General features: G+C 36.8%; 2 protein-coding genes across 12 annotated transcripts in view; one reads left to right on the forward strand and one right to left on the reverse strand.

The window, feature by feature from the left end:
• LOC133656158 (transcription factor TFIIIB component B'' homolog) overlaps window positions 1–15,604 on the reverse strand; it is an 86,892-nt gene extending 71,288 nt beyond the window's left edge. For all 11 annotated transcript variants that reach the window (XR_009827112.1, XR_009827113.1, XR_009827111.1 and 8 more), the window contains exons 1-9: window positions 15,474–15,604; window positions 13,871–14,073; window positions 11,717–12,299; window positions 6,545–6,648; window positions 6,409–6,474; window positions 1,333–1,509; window positions 1,133–1,266; window positions 957–1,051; window positions 818–872 (exon numbers count right to left, since the gene is read on the reverse strand). Coding sequence is in view for 8 of the 11 variants with exons in the window: in XM_062057053.1 (XP_061913037.1) it covers window positions 818–872; window positions 957–1,051; window positions 1,133–1,266; window positions 1,333–1,509; window positions 6,409–6,474; window positions 6,545–6,648; window positions 11,717–12,299; window positions 13,871–14,067 (1,411 nt within the window). In the remaining 3 variants the exon portion in view is untranslated. The remainder of the gene's footprint in view (window positions 1–817; window positions 873–956; window positions 1,052–1,132; window positions 1,267–1,332; window positions 1,510–6,408; window positions 6,475–6,544; window positions 6,649–11,716; window positions 12,300–13,870; window positions 14,074–15,473) is intronic.
• Window positions 1–17,606, forward strand: part of LOC133656159 (breakpoint cluster region protein-like) — a 590,239-nt gene that overhangs the window by 403,557 nt on the left and 169,076 nt on the right. The window lies entirely within an intron of this gene.

The raw sequence follows: 17,606 nt of genomic DNA on the forward strand, positions 1-17,606 counted from the left end.
ACCTACGCCAGCCAGCCCTCATCTGCTCATCAACACCCGTGCTCACCTGCGTTTCAGCGATCGACGGAGCGACGAAGGACTTCACCTGATCACCGATGCGGTCGGCGGCTAGCGTCGGATAGCGCGTCTGCTATCCACCTCAAAGTCCTCCTGTTTGTGTTGCTGCAGCCAGCCGCTAATACACCGATCCCAACTTCAACTTTCTTCTTTGCAGTCTTCATTGTTCATTAAACAAATTGCAAAAGATTCACCAACACAGATGTCCAGAATACTGTGGAATTTTGAGATGAAAACAGAACTTTTTGTATTGGATTCAATGGGGTACCGATACTTGCGTTTCAACGATTGATGTCACGCGCATACGTCATCATACATAGACGTTTTCAACCGGAAGTTTAGCGAGAAATTTCAAATGTCATTTTATAAGTTAACCCGGCCGTATTGGCATGTGTTGCAATGTTAAGATTTCATCATTGATATATGAACTATCAGACTGCGTGGTCGGTAGTAGTGGCTTTTAGTAGGCCTTTAAGACGTTATTGTTCAGTGTTCAATGTAATTTTACAGTTTTGTTTACATTGACTGTTTTCCATGCATTTCCTTTCTGCCTTGATAGCTGAGGGCATTATAATCAAAAGAAGGTTACATTTGAAATAAACACGTTTACATTTCATATATTTTTCCAGTGGTCTGTATTTTGGATAAGTCATAAAACATATCAATAATTATCGGTATTGAGGGATATAAAACACTTGTATATTCACATTTTTGTTTTTCAATTCTGTCTCCCACTAAGTGTAACTACAGGGATGCTTACGAAAGGCTTTGTCGACTCTCCAGGAATTCTGTTTCTCCTCTTTCTTAAACTTGTTCTGCAAAATTAGACGCAAACAAACATCAAGGTCGCACTTTGTTACGGCAACAAGCCAACAGATGCAGCGATGGCCCTGACGTACCCTTATCTCCGACCGCGTTCTGTTGTGAAAGAGCTGACAGATCATGGAGAAGTCTGTCCCCACCATGCTGATAGCCAGGAAGAACATGTCTGTCTCTGCGGGGAAGGAGACACAGAAGTTAGTGGATGGACAATACAGTCAAGATTGGTTTGGCTACATCCTGTCATAGTCCGAACCTTCGCTGGACCAAGGCTTGCAGTAGGTGGAGGCCCTGAAACTGGAGTATGTGGTGGTGGAGCCGCGTTCAAAGATGGGGTCTCTGTCCTCTGCCGGGTTGGGTCCTTTGGCTCTCTGGACCTCCACAGTCAAACTTTAAACAGTAGATACAACAGCCTTAATCCATCACTCAGTTTCATGGGTCCAAACATGCACCCACCTCTCCTCGTCCAGGATCAGGGTTCCATCTTCTGCAACTTTGACCTGCGGAACCATCAGTGCGTCGTCGTCCTCGTCCCCCTGGCCCGTCCCCTCAACGTCCTCCTCTTCCTCCTCCGTTTGGTCCACCACCGCGGGGACAACTTCTGCTTCCGGTTCCTGCGCTCTCTCTGGCAGTCTAGCAACAGACGCCAGGATGATGTCTCACACAACTGATAAATCAATTACGCCCCTTAGAGACCTTAGCGCTGGCCTGGGCAATTATTTTGCCTCCTGGGGCCAAATTTAGAGAAAAAAATGTGTCTGGGGGCCCGTATATCAATTTTTAGGAACACTAATATAAAACTTCACAATGTCTGAATTAGGGCTGGGCGATATATGGAATATATTTGATATATATCGGGTTTGTCTCTGTGCGATATAGAAAATGACTATATGGTGATATTCGAGTATACGTTCTCACGCAGTTGCTTTTAAATGGTAAATGGTAAAATGGTTAATGGGTTGTACTTGTATAGCGCTTTTCTACCTTTTTTTAAGGAACTCAAAGCGCTTTGACACTATTTCCACATTCACACACACACATTCACACACTGATGGCGGGAGCTTCCATGCACGGCGCTAACCAGGCCCATCAGGAGCAAGGGTGAAGTGTCTTGCTCAAGGACACAACGGACGTGACTAGGATGGTAGAAGGTGGGGATTGAACCAGCAACCCTCAGATTGCTGGCACGGCCACTCTCCCAACTTCGCCACGCCGCCCCCTTTTAGCTGCGGGCATTACACTACAGGCTCTTCTCACTCTTTCTTGTCTCTCCTTCTCACAGAGACATAAAACAAGCGCACCTTCTAACGTACGTCACATACTGTCGCGCGTGCAATGTCATACGCACTCGCCGAGCAGAGAGGTAGCAGCGTGGGTAACATTAGCTGTGATGCTAACGGAGCGGTGCGAGTGGAAATTTCCGAGAAAGAGAAATGTGCCAATCTAGTAACAAATAAAGGAATAATTAATTCCCAGGAAAAACAGCAGGGGGTCCATCGTCTGGTGGTGGTTTGGCTTCAAGCGGGAAGATGTCGAACAGAAATATGTAATATGTCAAGTATGCGGCAAAAGCGTTGCTACAAAAAGTGGCACCACTGCTAATTTGTAGCATCATTTGAAAAGTCACACGCTAGAGAATGAGGAGTGCTTGAAACTCCGCATGTCAACATCTCCGGCCGGTGCCACACCCACAAAATGCCGAAGCAACCATTTCCACATCTACACCGTATGAAAAAAATTGTCAACAGCAGGAGATAACGTCAGCAGGAACCTACCACATAGCAGTGTTTCCCATAAACTGCCAAGATACCTGTGGTGGTGGGGGCGTGGCTATAGGCGTGGCTATGGGCGTGGTCACCATGACATCATAGAGTAATTTGCATAATTTACTACAATGATATGATTTTCTCTAAAAAGGCTCAAAAAATGTATACTTACTAATTAATAATAACAGTTTTGTTTTAAATGTCCATCCATCCATCCAATAATCCATTTTACAATATAATTACAACACTTTATGTACATATTTATATACAGATTTGAACAATAAGTTGTTCACTGAAATATATTTATTAATTGTGGTTCTTACAAAAAATATATCTTATAAAATATAAAAGCTAAAATGTCTCTTAAAGGTCTGCCCCTTTAATTAGTGCATACTAAATAATTTAACTTTAGCCTACTACTACAACCATATTATTTACCAGCAACATAAAGTGAAACAGAGGCAGAGGTGTCCTGCCACAGTCAGTAACAAATAAACAGAAAACAGTAGTGGTCAAATACAAATAAGGCAACAAGAGAAGTATCCTACACTTCTCTTTTGTAAAGTAAATCTGAACAGCCGATATGGGCATCTACATCAACTATATGATTTGCCTGAGAAGCTGGACAGGACAAAAAAATAAAAAATAAAAAAAATATTTTATTTTATTTTTTTATTTGTGGCGGACGTAATTCTTTCGTGGCGGGCCGCCACAAATAAATGAATGTGTGGGAGACACTGCATAGTGAAGGACATACACTATTTGATCTCCTATTATGCAGCTCATTGTTATTTGACACTTATTGAAATATCTTGTGTGACATCATGCACAAAAGTGCACTTTATTTGTTTTCAACTATTGTAGTGGCGTTCTGTACAAAAAGTGCACTTTAATTTAGTGTTGTTTTGATATGTCATCTTGGTCAGTGGTCCCCAACCACCGGACCGCGACCCGGTACCGGTCCGTGAATCGATTGGTACCGGGCCGCACAAGAAATAAAATTTAAAAAAATTTAAAAAAAAAAAATGTTTTTAATTAAATCAACATAAAAAACACAAGATACTAGGGGTGTGGGAAAAAATCGATTTGAATTTGAATCGCGATTATCACGTTGTGGAATTTGGAATCGATACTCATTTTTTAAAAATCGATTTTTTTATTTTTTTATTAATTTATTTTTTTATTAATCAATCCAACAAAACAATACACAGCAATACCATAACAATGCAATCCAATTCCAAAACCAAACCTGACACAGAACAAACCAAAAGTAGTGAAACAAAAATTAATATTATCAACAACAGTATCAATATTAGTTACAATTTCAACATAGCAGTGATTAAAAATCCCTCATTGACATTATCATTAGACATTTATAAAAATAAAAAAAAGAACAATAGTGTCACAGTGGCTTACACTTGCATCGCATCTCATAAGCTTGACAACAGATAAAATAAGTCATATTTTTGGTTCATTTAATAGTTAAAACAAATTTACATTATTGCAATCAGTTGATAAAACATTGTCCTTTACAATTATAAAATCTTTTTACAAAAATCTACTACTCTGCTTGCATGTCAGCAGACTGGGGTAGATCCTGCTGAAATCTATGTATTGAATGAATAGAGAATCCCTTTGAATCGGGAAAATATCGTTTTTGAATCGAGAATCGCGTTGAATCGAAAAAAATCGATTTTGAATCGAATCGTGACCCTAAGAATCGATATTGAATCGAATCGTGGGACACCCAAAGATTCACAGCCCTACAAGATACACTTACAATTAGTGCACCAACCCAAAAAACCTCCCTCCCCCATTCACACTCATTCGCACAAAAGGGTTGTTTCTTTCTGTTATTAATATTTCTGGTTCCTACATTATATATCAATATATATCAATACAGTCTGCAGGGAAACAGTCCGTAAGCACACATGATTGTATTATTTAAAGACAAAAAAATAAAAAATAATAATAATACCAGTGCCGCTGCTTAATAACTGTTTAATAAACACACTTTTGCTAAATTGACTTATTTGTGATTTCCCTCTCTGCATGAAAGTTTAAAAGTAGCATATATTAATGCAGTATGAAGAAGAATGTTTTAATGTAGGCACATAGAATCCTCACAGTGCTGTGATTATATGCATCAAGTGTTCATTCACGGCTAAGGCAAAATATCCACATACAGGTATATATGGTGTATCGTGACATGGCCTAAACATATCCACATATATATGGTGTATCGTGACATGGCCTAAACATATCCACATATTCATAAAAGGCCATATCGCCCAGCCCTAGTTCAAGACTTACGGTCATTAGAAAACATCACTGCACATCATAATGGCGGCTATAGTTTCGAACTTAAAGGCCTACTGAAATGAATTTTTTTTATTTAAACGGGGATAGCAGATCCATTCTATGTGTCATACTTGATCATTTCGCGATATTGCCATATTTTTGCTGAAAGGATTTAGTAGAGAACATCGACGATAAAGTTCGCAACTTTTGGTCACTAATAAAAAAGCCTTGCCTGTACCGGAAGTAGCGTGACGTCACAGGTTGAAAGGCTCCTCACATTCCCCCATTGTTTACACCAGCAGCGAGAGCGATTCGGACCGAGAAAGTGACGATTACCCCATTAATTTGAGCCCGGATGAAAGATTCCTGGATGAGGAACGTGAGAGTGAAGGACTAGAGTGCAGTGCAGGACGCATATTTTTTCGCTCTGACCGTAACTTAGGTACAAGCTGGCTCATTGGATTCCACACTCTCTCCTTTTTCTATTGTGGATCACGGATTTGTATTTTAAACCACCTTGGAAATTATATCCTCTTGAAAATGAGAGTCGAGAACGCGAAATGGACATTTACAGTGACTTTTATCTCCACGACAATACATTCGGTGAAGCACTTTAGCTACGGAGCTAACGTGATAGCATTGTGCTTAAGTGCAGATATAAACAGAATAAATAAACCCCTGACTGGAAGGATAGACAGAAAATCAACAATACTATTAAACCATGGACATGTAACTACACGGTTAATGCTTTCCAGCCTGGCGAAGCTTAACAATGCTGTTGCTGATGACGCCATTGAAGCTAACTTAGCAACGGGACCTCACAGAGCTATGATAAAAACATTAGTGCTCCACCTACGCCAGCCAGCCCTCATCTGCTCATCAACACCCGTGCTCACCTGCGTTCCAGCGATCGACGGAAGGACGAAGGACTTCACCCGATCATCCGTGCGGTCGGCGGCTAGCGTCGGATAGCGCGTCTGCTATCCAAGTCAAAGTCCTCCTGGTTGTGTTGCTGCAGCCAGCCGCTAATACACCGATACCACCTACAACTTTCTTCTTTGCAGTCTTCATTGTTCATTAAACAAATTGCAAAAGATTCACCAACACAGATGTCCAGAATACTGTGGAATTTTTATGTGAAAACAGAGCTTTTTTGTATTGAATTCAATGGTGTCCGAATACTTCCGTTTAACGATTGACGTCACGCGCATACGTCATACATAGACGTTTTCAACCGGAAGTTTAGCCGGAAATTTAAAATTGCACTTTATAAGTTAACCTGGCCGTATTGGCATGTGTTGCAATATTAAGATTTCATCATTGATATATAAACTATCAGACTGCGTGGTCGCTAGTAGTGGCTTTCAGTAGGCCTTTATAGATCTAAAAAAAAATGATTTGGGAATGTCCGGCGGGCCAGATTGAAAGGCTTAATTTGCCCAGGTCTGCCTTAGCGGAAACTTACATTTCCATTCTTGGAGTAAACGGAGTCACGGTCTCATTTTGCTCAGTGTCGTCCTCTAAACTGGATCTAAAACAGGTGAGAGTCCAGTCAACAAACAAGTGCAGAGTGATGAATGTAAAAAGTAAGAAGCACTTACGACATGGGGTTGGACAGCGGTAAGTACCGGATAAGGTCCCTCATAGTCATTTTGGTAGGATCCACACTAAATTCCTTTATGGGCTTCTTCCGCTTCTTGATACCCTGAAAGATTAGAGATGAACTTCTTTAGATAGTGTGCAAATTTTTTCGCGGATGATCCCAATGGAAATCTTCCAACTGTTTATTAAAAATTTACAAAAAAATAGAAATATCATTAAACTTGTCCATAGCAACCACTCAAGGGAAACAGTCAAAGTATATGCAGGTTAGCGTACCATTTAAAATATTTGTTAAAAATGTTCCTCTAAGAGTCGCGAAGCAAAAAGTCAAAGTATACGGGGGCCATTTTGATATTTTCATATTTTGTAAAAATAAACATGCTGCAAACAGGCATATGTTACACATACACAGATGACATATATTTAAAGAGGTAACTTAGTGTCGGCTTTGTGTTATAGGGGACAAAGTGTATTACGATGAGTTACTGCTGGGGCGGCCAAAGTGCGGCCAAGATGCCATTTGCAGACCAAAGCTCGAGTTTTGTTGGCCCGCAAAATATTTCCTGAAAAAAAACAACGGTATAAATGTAGGAAAAAAAGAGCGAAAAGACAATGTAATGGGAAAATGCTGAAGTTTTGATACTATTTATAATACAAGTTGTGACTTTTAACACAAAGCTGACACTGTTTATGGCATTCCTTTTTTTTTACCAAATAAAAAAATGTCTTCCACATTCTTTTTGTATTGATTTGTATTAAAATTTAATACAAAATGTATAAAAATTCTAATTATATTGCGTCTTTTTGCTCTTTTTTTTCCTTACATTTTACTGTTGTTTATTTCTGACAACATGTTGTGGGCCAGCAAAACTTGAGCTGCAAATAGCCTCACGTTGGACTCCCCTGATCTAGATTTGTATAATCAGTACATGTGCGTGAGTGTTACCTTAGATCAGTGGTTCTCAACCTTTTTTCAGTGATGTCCCCCCTGTGAACATTTTTTAAATTCTAGTACCCCCTAATCCAGGGGTGTCCAAACTTTTTCCACTGAGGGCCACACACGGAAAAATTTAAGCATACGGGGGCCATTTTGATATTTTTCATTTTTAAACCATAACAAAATATATAGATTTTTTTTTTAACCTTTAGGGCTCCTGGGGACCAATCAAGGATCAAGGGTCTCAGTCATTAAAATGTTAAAAATAAGTCAAATTATTATTATTATTTTTTACAGTATATCTCTATATCAACTTCAGGTTGATATCAAGTTTAAAAAAAAACTGCCTTTTCTGTCAAAGACAACTTTGTTTTTTATAGTAAAACTGAAATATGCAGTATTTAGTCATTAGAGCCCTAAAAGATCAATAATGCAGGACACCATTGATTTGAATTCTTTAATATTTTTGAGTAATCACAGTGAAAAGTTAAATAAAATCCCACTAAATATATTTGGGAACCAAAAGGTCTCCCACTCATAAAGTGATACATTTTTATTAGTTTTTTTTTTTAACTTTTCACACTTAAATTACGAGATCAACTTCAGATATATCTGTCGATTTTATGTTTGAACTATTATTTTGTTTGTTTTATGCTCTTTTGTCAAATAAAACTTTGATGTTTTTATACACAATATATGCAATATTTTTTCCACATAAAACATTTTAAAGTGACATTTTTTAAGTAATAATTCATTGTAACATAGATTATTTTTCTTTTCTTTTTTTTTTTCTCGAGCAATGGCAAAAAAAATAAAAAATAAACAAAGAGAAAAGGAAAAAAAACAGCCTGCATGGCAGCTTTGTGTCAACATTGCAACTTTTTCTCGTTAGATTTCACTTCATTCCACTGTTTTAAAATGTTTTTTTTAATTTGTGCAATACTATCAATTTTGCCATTTTTGCAGAATGTGTGGGGGGCCGGTAAACGATTAGCTGCGGGCCGCAAATGGCCCCCGGGCCGCACTTTGGACACCTCTGCCCTAATCAGAGCAAAGTACAATACAGCACTATGTCATCAGTTTCTGATTTATTAAATTGTATAACAGTGCAAAATATTGCTCATTTGTTGTGGTCTTTCTTGAATTATTTGGAAAAAAAGATATACAAATAACTAAAAACTTGTTGAAAAATAAACAAGTGATTCAATTATAAATAAAGATTTCTACACATAGAAGTAATCATCAACTTAAAGTGCCCTCTAGAGATCCATCTGGATTCATGAACTTCATTCTAAACATTTCTTCACAAAAAAAGACATCTTTAACATCTATATTTATGGAACATGTCCGCAAAATATCTAGCTGTCAACACTGAATATTGCATTGTTACATTTCTTTTCACAGTTCTTTTTGACAGACATTTAAAAAAAATCTCACGTACCCCTTGGCATACCTTCAAGTACCCCCAGGGGTACGCATACCCCCATTTGAGAACCACTGCCTTAGATGTAGCAATAATGCATTTGTGTCTTTGCTTTTAGTAAACATGATGGCCTCATAATAACAAACACATCAGCGGAGAGTTTCATATATATATTTGAAAGTGCAATTTCAATGTTGACATACATTTATTAGATCAAAAAGAATTGAAGGCATTGAAACCGTAAAGTGTGTTTTATCTAAATACTCGGTTAATTAAACAAACTAATCAATAGATTACTCAATTACTAAAATAGTCCATAGCTGCAGCACTAGTATATTTAAAGGGAAACTGCACTTTTGGAGGAATTTTGCTTATCATACACAATGTCTATGTAAGACAAATACACATGTTTTTCTTTTTGTATGCATTCTAATTTTAAATAAACGCTAGCAAGAGTCAGCTAACAATGGAGGAAATGGGAGTCGCTCTATTCCGCATATAATACGCTCAAAACATCCAAAAAACCTCCATGAACGTTTTATATAAACGCTGTGAGTATATACAGTATCTAACGTAGCAACATTCACAATGTAATAACTACGTATTTTGCTCGATTTAAGCCTATTAATCGTATTAAGCGTATTAATTTAACTGACGCATCACTACGCCCGCTATTTCCTTTAACAGCCACAACACTACTAATCATGGCAGACTTCATGAGAGACAACAAAGACCACTTTGGGACGAATGATGATCCAGACTCTTATATTTTTGAGCCTGAACACAATGAAGATGATCTACAAGTTTTAGAAGCTGGGTGCTAAACAGATCCAGCAAGTAGCAGTATACAAACACTTAAAAAACATCACTTACTGTACAATGTCTGCTCTCACTGGGATGCGGACTGATGGGATGTTTATGTTTTCCCGTTTAGATGAAGAATTAATCATAATCCTCACGCAGGTAAAAAACTAAATGAGCGTCTTTTTGTGTCTTTTTCACCATCTCCGGGTCTTAGTTGGATGTCAAAGTTCACCAACTTGTTGGTTTATGGCCACAGTGAGTGGCTTTATTTATGATCTAGAATTAACTTTCACTCACTCAGAGGCGATGTAACAGCTCACCGGCTCAGTGGGTCAATATAGCAGCATGAGCCAGTTAGCTCTCTGTGATCACAACACCGCTAAACGTAGTTCCTCGGCGTTAGCACTTATAGTAACGATATTGCTAATATTTGGTTAATAATCAGGTCACCATATGAAAATAATGTATTATTGGCGGGGTTTTAAAAAAAAATGTTTTAGAGGGCTTTACGGACACAATAGATGACACCCATTAGCTGCATTGTTAGCCACCTTGTGCTTGCGTATTGTATAACCTGGTGTGCCTAATGTACGGAATAATTCTGGTTTTGCTTACCGACCTCAAAGCTATTTTATTTGGTACATGGTGTAATGGTAAGTGTGACCAGTAGATGGCAGTCAAACATAAGAGATACGTGTAGAATGCAATATGACTCAAGTAAACAACACCAACATTTTATATGTTCCATTGAAAATATAGAGCATTACACACGACGTTTAAAAATCTATCAAAATGTTTTAGTATGACTTTGGTAAGCTATGAAGCCACACCGCTTGATGGATTGTACTGTGCTTCAACATAGGGATATTATTATGGTGTGTGTATAAGGTAAGACATACTATCTGGCGTTTTGTTTCACAAAATTATGCACAAGCAACTTTTCTTACCTTCTGGTACCTGCTGATGTGTATTTGGGATCTGCATAAATCCGCTACAAGTGCATAATCCGCCTTTGTAGTCCGTAGACAGTAGTCGATAATCTTCTTCTTTTTCTCTATCTTCTTGTTATGTGACATTCATCCTCCACTGTTGCCATTTCTAATATAAAGTAGTGTAAAGTTCTTACTTATATCTGTCGGTAAACTCACCATGAAAGCACTAAAACATACCGGTATAGTGAGTTGACATTATTCACCCAAGGAACTTTAGTTATTAGAGTTCCGGTTTTTCACGGGACACATTTCGGGCATTTTTGTTGCAGTAGTGAGCCACGGATGAGGAGATGCTGCTCCGTTATTGATTGAAGTAAAGTCTGAATGTCATTAAAACAGTTAGCGCCATCTTTTGACACTTCTTCCACTCCCGTCCTTGCACGCTACACCGCTGCAACAAAGATGACGGGGAGAAGACGCTGTCCAAGTGGAGGCACGTAAATAAGACCGCCCACAAAACGGCGCATCCTGAAGAGACTGTCGAAAGCGACTTGAAGATGATGGGGCGGTATAGCTCGGTTGGTAGAGCGGCTGTGCCAGCAAATTGAGGGTTGCAGGTTCGATCCCCGCTTCCGCCATCCTAGTCACTGCCGTTGTGTCCTTGGGCAAGACACTTTACCCACCTGCTCCCAGTGCCACCCACACTGGTTTAAATGTAACTTAGATATTGGGTTTCACTATGTAAAGTGCTTTGAGTCACTAGAGAAAAGCGCTACATAAATATAATTCACTTCATGTGCAAAACATCATCTATGCAACATTTCGAGCAAAGAACCACCATTACATGTTATGTAGACCACAAGGAAGTCTTTTACATTTAGAAAATAATCAAAATAATATGACTCCTTTAATGCGCCTTATAATCCAGTGCGCCTTATATATGAAAAAATATCAAAAATAGACCATTCATCGGCAGTGCGCCTTATAATCTGGTGTGCCCTATGGTCTACAAAATACGGTAGTAAAAAAAACTCTTCAGGGATACAAAATAAGAGTTAGACACGACTCCACTTACTTTTTCTTTCCGCATCTCCTGTCTGAGCAGATCCCGTAGCTTCTCAGCATTTTCCAGCCTCTGAATATCCGAGGGGTCGTTTAAAAGTCGGCTCAGGGAGAATCTGGCAATGGACTTCTTGCCCTTGGACGACAGAAGAGTCTTGGCCTTCTCTGACAGTTCAGCAGCCTCTCTGTCTGGCAGAGAAACTTTATCCAGCGGTCTGTGAGGAACCTTTATGGAACTGTTAGGGCTCTTCTCTGTCTGTTTGCCAAGGTCTGGCAGCGGGGGGGCTTCTTTTAGGGCGTCAGCACACCCCTCAGGCGGGGCAAAGGTGGGTTGCACGTGAGGTAGCTTGCTGTCTGCCGTGGGCATCGGGGAAGATGGGGCCTGGGGTGTGGCTGCTGGACTTTTAACTTCATTTGATGTTGTCGACTCAAGTTCTGAGACCTTCGCCGGACTCTCAGGGACCAACTTGGCGGGGGACTTGGGCACTCGAGGGACGATGGAGGGTCGACCCGGGGCCACCCTGGGCTTGACAGAGAAGCGCTTCCTCCTCTGGACGGCAGCTGACGAGGCTTCCCCACTTGGCTCATTTCCATCGCTGAACCAGAAAATCATTTTTCTTATCAAGTCATATTTTATGGAGGTTAATTTTTTGTCTGTTATGAAAGCTTTTTTTGACACTGAATTTATGTACCTGAATGCTATGTGTATGAATTTTGGAAATGGAATTTGTTTGAATCAAATTATGCTGCCAATTTCATTAGATAAAAACTTGTAAGAATACCGTGTGTGTTTAAAAATTGTGTATGTTATAGTACATTGTTTTAAAATTCATTGTGTAAAAAAATATTTGTATAAAAATTCAACGCATTGAAATTTAGTGTAAAAAAAATTGTTGTATAAAAATTCAGTGCGTAAAAATTGTGTAAATTATTTTTTGTATAAAATTCAGTGTAAAAAAATAATTGTATAAAAATTCAGTGCATAAGATTTCATAGAAAAAATTGTGTAAAAATTCAGTGTATAAAAATGCAGTGTAAAGAATAATTGTATAAAAAATCAGTGCATAAAAATTCAGTGTAAAAAAATAATTGTATACAAATTCAGCAAATAGAAATTCAGTGTAAAACATAATTGTATAAAAATGCAGTTCATAAAATTCAGTGTAAAAAAAATTGCATAAAAATTCAGTACAGAAAAATTATGTGTAAAAAATCATTGCATAAAAATTCAGCATAAAAAAATAATTGTATAAAAATTCAGGGCATAAAAATTCTTTGTAAAAAATAATTGTATAAAAATTCAGTGGATAAAAAGTCATTCTAAAAAATAATTGCATAAAAATTCAGTGCATAAACATTCTGTGTAAAAAATCATTGTATAAAAATTCAGTGTAATAAATAATTGTATAAAAATTCAGTGCATAAAAATTCTGTGTAAAAAAATAATTGCATAAAAATTTAGTGCACAAACATTCTGTGTAAAAAATCATTAGATAAAAATTCCGTGGATAAAAAGTAATTCTATAAAATAATAGTATAAAAATTCAGTGCATAAAAATTTGGTGTAAAAAAATAATTGTATAAAAGTACAGAGCAAAAAAAATAATTGTATAAAAGTACAGAGCAAAAAAAATAATTGTATAAAAATTCAGTGCATAAAAATTCTGTGTAAAAAAATAATTGCATAAAAATTTAGTGCACAAACATTCTGTGTAAAAAATCACTAGATAAAAATTCCGTGGATAAAAAGTAATTCTATAAAATAATAGTATAAAAATTCAGTGCATAAAAATTTGGTGTAAAAAAATAATTGTATAAAAGTACAGAGCAAAAAAAAAAAATTGTATAAAAATTCAGTGTGTAAAAAATCAGTGCCGAAATAATTGTTGCTTAAAAACTCACTTTGGGTAAATTAAGACTGAAGCAATCAATTCTGTCTCTAAGTGAGGTGCTTTGGTCTTAAATGACCAGAAGCAAGTCTTGAGTTTTGAAGCAACAAATATTTCGGCACTGAATTTTTATTCAATTAAATTCTCAGCATAATTTGATGTAAAAAATGTCAGTTCACAAAATACAAACACAAAAATTTGGTGTCGAAAAAGGGCTTTCGGGGTAAAAACACAAATTAAAATTCATAATATATCACTATAGTCCAAAAATGTCTCACCCTAAGGCAGTAGGTGCAGCCGCAGGAGTGTCACCAGGCTTGCTGTCATCCACTGTGGATAAAGGCGCACCCTCGCTGATGGCTTTGGGTGCCTGGCTGGCCTCCTTACCCCCTGGAGTGGCTTCCTGCGGTGCGGCTCCCGTCCTTCCAGGTCCGCCCACATTAGGACGAACGCTGAATCTCGAGCGCCGAAACATCCCGACCTGGGCATGTAAAAAAAAAAAAAAAATCCATCCATTTTTTGTATCTTGTTAACAAGACTGGGCCGCCATTCAATTGTAGGGCACATATAGACAAATAACCATTCATGTTATTGATGATTTACCATGAATATGTTTGGGATGTGGGAAGAAGCCAAAGTGCCCAAAGAAAGCCCACGTACACGAGAAGAATATGCAAACTCCACACAGAGTTGTCCACGGATGTACTTTGTGGACGCCGTAAGTTTTTGCTGTCGTCCAGCATTCTGTTTCTGTTTACTTTGTAGCCCGTTCAGTTTTACACAGACATCCCTATGCTTCATTGTCTTTTCCTTTTGTTCATTTTTGGTTTAAGCAATACATACCTTTTTTACCTGCACGGTGCCTCCCGCTGTGGTCTGCATATTGGGATCACAACAAACCATCCTGGTCTCACCCGACACATTCCGACTTTTACAAGGCAATTAACTACCTGCTGCCACCTACTGACGTGGAGTATCACGTGGTAACGAGACATTATTTGCAGATTATAATTATTGATTTGCAAAAAAAATATTTTTTGGACCAATTAGGTTAATTTCCCACTGCACACCAGACAATATCTGATGGCACACTAGCGTGCCGCGGCACAGTGGTTGAAAAACACTGCTTTAGAGCACAGCTGTAACTTCTTTGTTTACATTTTCGCTCATTGCACTATTTTCTTAGATTTTATTAAGCATAAAGCATTTCATACAGATCCCTCATTTAAAGAAGTTATTGTTAAGTTTTCAATATGATTTTACTATTTTGTTGACATTGTTTGCGTGTTTTCCATGCTTGCGTTGACATTTCCCTTCTGCCTGTATATCTTAGGGCATTATAATCAGAGGAAGTTACATTTCATATATTTTTTCTCCTGGTCCTTATTTTCCATAGGTCATTAAAAATATCAAAATGATGACCGATATAAAACCCTTATATGGTGATACAGTTTTCAGCTATACCGCAAAGCCCTACTGAAAAGTCCAGTTGAGATCGATTGAATGACCTGAATGAATAAAAACATTCACATTTATAATTGATGGCCAACTGAAATAGAGGCCCAGTACTCTCTGCAGGTGAGTAAATAAACACCTCACTGTAGATATTGTATATTTCATATATTAAATGTGTACACAAGTCTCCATCCATCAAGTATTAAGTCGTGCCAGTTGGCTTAACGAAAAAACAAAACTAATGTGAACAAAATATATAAATAGTAAGAATGAATAACGGAAGTTGTAATAGTTTAGTAGTAAGTTAGCTTCAAACACACCCTTGTTGTTAGCATTCCGCTAAGAAGCCTTACGCTTCTGTTGTTCCGGTCTAAGAAACCGCACACACTTTACTCTCCATTTAAAGCTACGCTTTGAAATCCATACCTCGTTACAAATGCTTTTCCTGAGAGAAATAAAAGTCCATTAATCATCAAGTATCAGCAACGAAGGAGTAGACGACGCTCGTCCGCCATCTTGCTGATGACGCAATATTTTGTCGCCGGTGAAAGGCATTGTGGGAAATGTAGTTGGAATCATAGAGATACAGGAAAGTAAATATATTTTGTACTGTAGGACTGTTTAGATGCATTTTTTATATACTTTTTATTATTTTGGAAATATTAATTGGCTGTTTGTTACGACTCACAACAATTTAAGAAGAGAAAAAGACACTATTGTATGTTTATTTAGATTTAATAATGTTCACCTATTAGACTGCCTAACCAAACAATTAAAGGTGTCAGTATAATGATTGAGATATATCAAAATAAAAACTGAGAAATGAGTAATAAATCATTGTTTTTATACTTTACAGCAGAGATGTCCAAAGTGAGGCCCGGGGGCCATTTGCTGCTCGCAGCAATTTTTTTTAACACATTCTAAAAATACTATTAAAAAACAAAACGTAAAAAAAAAAAAATCGAATAAAAGAAAAAATAGGTGAAATGTAAAGACAAAAAGCTGCAATTCAGTGTAAAAAATGGTTTTGTATAAAAATTCAGTGTAAAAATGTTTTTAATAAAAATTCAGTGTAAAAAAAATGTATAAAAATTCAGTGCATGAAAATTCATTGTAAAAAATTATTATAGAAAAATTCAGTGCATAAGAATTCATAGAATTTTTAAAATAAAAATTCAGTGTAAAAAATAGTTGTATACAAATTTACAGTTGTGTAGTCCTCTGTGTTTTTCACATTTTGATTTCTATTTATTGTTTTTATTGGTTTTACCCTTTAAAATGTAAATGTTTTTAATCATATTTATTTTTATATTGTTTTTATATTTTTTTATTTCATTCAGTCATTGGTGGAGCTAAGGATAATATTTGAATATTGTTTTTAATATTGTTGTGCAGCACTTTGGAAACATGTCTGTTGTTTAAATGTGCGATACAAATAAAGTGGATTGGATTGAATTGAAATTCAGCGCATAAAAATTCAGTGGAAAAATTCAGTGCATAAAAATTCAGTGTAAAAAAATAATTGCATAAAAATTCAGTACATAAAAATTCTGTGAAATAAATATATTGAATTAGACCTAATTAAAGCTTCAAGTACTGCACATAGAAAAATTCCACTTTGAAATATTTTTTGGGGGGGAAAATGTTGCATATTTTGTGTGTTTGCCGTACAAAAAAAAATGTTTACCTTTGACAAAATGGGCATAAAACAAAAACATGGGGAAAAAATAATAAAAACGTATAATTGACGGATAGATCTGAAGTTGATCTAAAGACTTAAGCATTGAAAGTAAAAAATGAATAAATATGTTTGACTTATTTGTAACACTTTTGTGGATCTCCAATAATTTTAGTGGGACTTTGTTTTATTTATTGTTTTTAAATCTCATTACTCAAATGATAATGAATTAAACATCAATGTTATGAATTATGGACACACACCATACTGTATATTACACTTTGGGGAAAAAATGGGGAGCAAATATTGCACATTTTGTTGTGGCCATAAAAAACAGTGTTTTGACAAAAAGTGCATAAAACATAAAACATTTAAAGAATATGTAACCCTTCAACATTTTTATGACCGAGACCCTTCCGAGTCCGCGGCACCAGACTTTAGAGCACAGGTGTCAAACTCAAGGCCCCGGGGCCACTTCATTTTATTTGGCCCTGGAAAGCCTGCAAATATGAATCAATAAAGTTCTGTAACTTTTCTGACTAAATGTATTATTTCTTTCTATTTTGGGAGAAAAAATATATATGTACTCCATGTAATCCCAAATTATGTTCACTTAAATATTGTCTAATTATGCAAAAATATATCATCAAACATTCAAACCGTTTTTAAATAGAAATAAATACTAATAATGATTTCAACGCAATGTGCAATGTAAAAGTAGCAATAGATTTCATGGTCAAATTGTGAAATTTACTGTGGTTTTTACAGTATTTTTCTCTAAATGAAAAAAACGGTCCTTTTTTACTGTAATAAACCGTGGTGCCGTTTTGGCATTTACAGTAATACACCCACAAATCTACACTTGTTGATTTGTGATAAAA

Source organism: Entelurus aequoreus, linkage group LG08, assembly GCF_033978785.1.
Source record: "Entelurus aequoreus isolate RoL-2023_Sb linkage group LG08, RoL_Eaeq_v1.1, whole genome shotgun sequence".
NCBI lineage: Eukaryota > Metazoa > Chordata > Actinopteri > Syngnathiformes > Syngnathidae > Entelurus > Entelurus aequoreus.